The sequence below is a fragment of the Procambarus clarkii genome, chromosome 16 (genome assembly GCF_040958095.1).
Source record: "Procambarus clarkii isolate CNS0578487 chromosome 16, FALCON_Pclarkii_2.0, whole genome shotgun sequence".
NCBI classification, from domain to species: domain Eukaryota; kingdom Metazoa; phylum Arthropoda; class Malacostraca; order Decapoda; family Cambaridae; genus Procambarus; species Procambarus clarkii.
The window spans coordinates 18,946,165-18,951,488 of NC_091165.1; the positions used below are offsets into that span (position 1 = coordinate 18,946,165).

At 54.0% G+C, this 5,324-nt stretch overlaps 1 protein-coding gene across 1 annotated transcript; it reads right to left on the minus strand.

Moving 5' to 3' along the window:
* Window positions 1-889: 889 nt before the first annotated feature.
* On the minus strand, window positions 890-4,933 carry LOC138365260 (nestin-like). The gene has a single exon (XM_069325532.1). The coding sequence runs from the start codon at window positions 4,931-4,933 to the stop codon at window positions 890-892; it is 4,044 nt and encodes a 1,347-aa protein (XP_069181633.1).
* Between the last annotated feature and the right edge of the window lie 391 nt (window positions 4,934-5,324).

The following is a 5,324-nucleotide window of genomic DNA, read 5'->3' on the forward strand; positions in this document are numbered from 1 at the left end:
ACACTCTAACGTACCGGGGGTACACACTATAGCGTACCTGGGGTACACACTATAGCGTACCTGGGGTACACACTCTAACGTACCGGGGGTACACACTATAGCGTACCTGGGGTACACACTATAGCGTACCTGGGGTACACACTATAGCGTACCTGGGGTACACACACTAACGTACCGGGGGGTACACACTCTAACGTACCGGGGGGTACACACACTAACGTACCTGGGGTACACACTATAGCGTACCTGGGGTACACACTATAGCGTACCTGGGGTACACACTCTAACGTACCTGGGGTACACACTATAGCGTACCTGGGGTACACACTATAGCGTACCTGGGGTACACACTATAGCGTACCTGGGGTACACACTCTAACGTACCTGGGGTACACACTATAGCGTACCTGGGGTACACACTATAGCGTACCTGGGGTACACACTATAGCGTACCTGGGGTACACACTCTAACGTACCTGGGGTACACACTATAGCGTACCTGGGGTACACACTATAGCGTACCTGGGGTACACACTATAGCGTACCTGGGGTACACACTATAGCGTACCTGGGGGTACACACTATAGCGTACCTGGGGTACACACTCTAACGTACCTGGGGTACACACTATAGCGTACCTGGGGTACACACTATAGCGTACCTGGGGTACACACTATAGCGTACCTGGGGTACACACTATAGCGTACCTGGGGTACACACTATAGCGTACCTGGGGGTACACACTATAGCGTACCTGGGGTACACACTATAGCGTACCTGGGGTACACACTATAGCGTACCTGGGGTACACTCACTAGCAAGCGATTCAAACCTGTGTACAACCTAACGTACACAACACTCAATCCCGGTCATTTATCCGGTTCGCGGGCTACTCCTCGCCGGTGGAGGAGAACATGGAAGACTTCTCCTCGTCAGTGACGGAGAACATCGAGGAGTTCTCCTCGTCAGTGACGGAGAACATCGAGGAGTTCTCGCTAGTGGAGGAGAACATGGAGGACTTCTCCTCGCTAGTGGCGGAGAACATCGAGGAGTTCTCGCTAGTGGCGGAGAGCCGCAAGTGCGCCTCTGTTGAGGACGGATTCCGGCCAGTAGGGACGGTGGATGTCGGCCCTAGAGGGGGGCGGAGGTTGTGGAAGCCGAAGTAGGGACAGCGACAACCTGTATTTTCATGGCGCATTACCTCCTGGACGAACGAGGCGATGGCCGCCGCTATTCTCTCCGAGACGTCTTCCGGTGTGTGACTTCCATCGCCATCAACTGGGAGATAACTGTAGTCCTTAAGGTGCTTTCGTACCGCAGGTCGGAAAAGTTGCGATCTCAGCCAGTCAACATCTCGTACCTTATTTGTGTGGGATGTCTGGGATTTCATGCTGAACAGGATAACACTGGTTGCATCCAGCGGCTGTTCGTCGTTTTTCATGTGGAGAACAGCTTCGAAGGACAGCCTATCTAGCGTCTCTCGTAGGACCAGTCGGGAAACGACCCACGGATGGAATCGCAGATTTATCTGTATAACGACCAACAAGACTTCGCTAGTCGTACTGCCTGCGGGCGGCACAGTCTGTTCTGTCGTCTCTTCCTCTTTGTCAACGACGGAGACCATCGTCTGTTCCTGCTCATCAACGACGGAGACCCGCGTCTGTTCCTCATCGTCAATGACGGAGACCCTCGTCTGTTCCTCATCATCAACGACGGAGACCCGCGTCTGTTCCTCATCATCAATGACGGAGACCCTCGTCTGTTCCTCATCATCAACGACGGAGAGCCCCGTCTGTTCCTCATCATCAACGACGGAGACCCTCGTCTGTTCCTCATCATCAACGACGGAGAGCCCCGTCTGTTCCTCATCATCAATGACGGAGACCCTCGTCTGTTCCTCATCATCAACGACGGAGAGCCCCGTCTGTTCCTCATCATCAACGACGGAGACCTGCGTCTGTTCCTCATCAACGACGGAGACCCCCGTCTGTTCCTCATCGTCAATGACGGAGACCCGCGTCTGTTCCTCATCATCAACGACAGAGACCCCCGTCTGTTCCTCATCATCAATGACGGAGACCTGCGTCTGTTCCTCATCAACGACGGAGACCCCCGTCTGTTCCTCATCATCAATGACGGAAACCCGCGTCTGTTCCTCATCATCAACGACGGAGACCCGCGTCTGTTCCTCATCATCAACGACGGAGACCCTCGTCTGTTCCTCATCATCAACGGAGTAAAGCCATACCTGTTCGTCCTTGTCAACGGAGGAGAGTTCCGTCTGTTGCAGCTCGTCGACGACGGAGACCTGCGTCTGTTCCTCATCATCAACGACGGAGACCCGCGTCTGTTCCTCATCATCAACGGAGGAGAGTTCCGTCTGTTGCAGCTCGTCGACGACGGAGACCTGCGTCTGTTCCTCATCATCAACGACGGAGACCCGCGTCTGTTCCTCATCATCAACAACGGAGACCCGCGTCTGTTCCTCATCATCAACGGAGGAGAGCCCCGTCTGTTCCTCATCATCAACGACGGAGACCTGCGTCTGTTCCTCATCATCAACGGAGGAGAGTTCCGTCTGTTGCAGCTCGTCGATGAAGGAGACCCGCGTCTGTTCCTCCTCATCAACGACGGAGACCTGCGTCTGTTCCTCATCATCAATGACGGAGACCCTCGTCTGTTCCTCATCATCAACGACGGAGAGCCCCGTCTGTTCCTCATCATCAACGACGGAGACCTGCGTCTGTTCCTCATCAACGACGGAGACCCCCGTCTGTTCCTCATCATCAATGACGGAGACCTGCGTCTGTTCCTCATCAACGACGGAGACCCGCGTCTGTTCCTCATCATCAATGACGGAGACCTGCGTCTGTTTCTCCTCATCAACGACGGAGACCCGCGTCTGTTCCTCATCATCAATGACGGAGACCTGCGTCTGTTCCTCCTCATCAACGACGGAGACCCGCGTCTGTTCCTCCTCATCAACGACGGAGACCCGCGTCTGTTCCTCATCATCAACGACGGAGACCCGCGTCTGTTCCTCATCATCAATGACGGAGACCTGCGTCTGTTCCTCTTCATCAACGACGGAGAGTCGCGTCTGTTCCTCATCATCAACGACGGAGACCCGCGTCTGTTCCTCCTCATCAACGACGGAGACCCGCGTCTGTTCCTCCTCATCAACGACGGAGACCCGCGTCTGTTCCTCATCATCAACGACGGAGACCCGCGTCTGTTCCTCATCATCAATGACGGAGACCTGCGTCTGTTCCTCTTCATCAACGACGGAGAGCCGCGTCTGTTCCTCTTCATCAACGACGGAGAGCCGCGTCTGTTCCTCATCAACGACGGAGACCCCCGTCTGTTCCTCATCATCAATGACGGAGACCCGCGTCTGTTCCTCCTCATCAACGACGGAGACCCGCGTCTGTTCCTCATCATCAATGACGGAGACCTGCGTCTGTTCCTCTTCATCAACGACGGAGAGCCGCGTCTGTTCCTCATCAACGACGGAGACCCCCGTCTGTTCCTCATCATCAATGACGGAGACCCGCGTCTGTTCCTCATCAACGACGGAGACCCCCGTCTGTTCCTCATCATCAATGACGGAGACCCGCGTCTGTTCCTCATCATCAACGACGGAGACCCCCGTCTGTTCCTCATCATCAATGACGGAGACCCCCGTCTGTTCCTCATCATCAACGACGGAGACCCCCGTCTGTTCCTCATCATCAATGACGGAGACCTGCGTCTGTTCCTCATCATCAACGACGGAGACCCGCGTCTGTTCCTCATCATCAACGACGGAGACCTGCGTCTGTTCCTCACCATCAACGACGGAGAGCCGCGTCTGTTCCTCATCATCAACGACGGAGACCTGAGTCTGTTCCTCACCATCAACGACGGAGAGCCGCGTCTGTTCCTCATCATCAACGACGGAGACCCCCGTCTGTTCCTCATCATCAATGACGGAGACCTGCGTCTGTTCCTCATCAACGACGGAGACCCCCGTCTGTTCCTCATCATCAATGACGGAGACCCGCGTCTGTTCCTCATCATCAACGACGGAGACCCGCGTCTGTTCCTCATCTTCAATGACGGAGACCTGCGTCTGTTCCTCATCATCAACGGAGTAAAGCCACGCCTGTTCGTCCTTGTCAACGGAGGAGAGTTCCGTCTGTTGCAGCTCGTCGACGACGGAGACCTGCGTCTGTTCCTCATCATCAACGACGGAGACCCGCGTCTGTTCCTCATCATCAACGGAGTAAAGCCACGCCTGTTCGTCCTTGTCAACGGAGGAGAGTTCCGTCTGTTCCAGCTCGTCGATGAAGGAGAGCTCCGTCTGTTCCAGCTCGTCAACGACGGAGACCCGCGTCTGTTCCTCATCATCAACGACGGAAACCCGCGTCTGTTCCTCCTCGCCAGTGGAAGAGAGCCTCAAAGGTTCCTCCTCACTGGTGGCGGCGGAGGAAGGAGAGAGCAACTTCTCCTCCTGGGCTTTCTCTTCCTCCCGTGGTAACTTCACCTTCCCTTCCTCCTTCGTCTTCGCCCTCATTCGCCTGACGAGAGCGTTGCCGGCGACGTAGAGGCAGAAGACGGCCGCCGCCACCACTATCAGGCCGCAACAATAACGCTGGAAGATGTGAACCTGCGACAGGAAGGTGCTGAGGAACCTTACCCTGCGGCGCAGCTGGAGGTAACGAGGCAGGGCGCCAACCACCGGCAGCGCCTCCAACAGGCGCCGCATGCGGCCGCCCATCGTGGCCTGCCACTCCCGCAGGGGCTCGCGCGGGGCGTTGAACAACAGCCCAGCGAAGGGCAACTTGCACACCAATCTGAATAACACGCAGCTAACGCTGCACTGATGCATCAGCGCCCACACTAAGTAGTCCTCAACCCACATGAGGTCCACGGTCGCTGCCTGAAGAGCCATCCTGGCGCAGAACACTATGATAAGAACTATGTAAGTTAGTTTATTCATGATTTAACAGTTTATATAGTTTAATTTGATTTGTTAATTATCTACTGAGAGGTCAAAAGTACTATCTTGGAAATGTTGGTAACGGAGATTTACTGTGATAACATTGCTCGTGCTGTGTGTGCGTGGGTGTGTGTGTGTGTGTAGGTTTGTGTGTGCACATGCATGTATATGTGTGTGTGCGTATGTAAACGTGTGTGAGTGTATATATATATATATATATATATATATATATATATATATATATATATATATATATATATATATATATATATATATATATATATATATATATATATGTCTGTGTGTGTACTGCCACCGCAGTGTACTATACGTGTTCTGTCAC

What these genes read in the sequence shown, in the direction of transcription:
- LOC138365260 (XM_069325532.1), bottom strand. Translation starts at nt 4,933, where the DNA reads ATGGCTCTTCAGGCAGCGACCGTGGACCTCATGTGGGTTGAGGACTAC.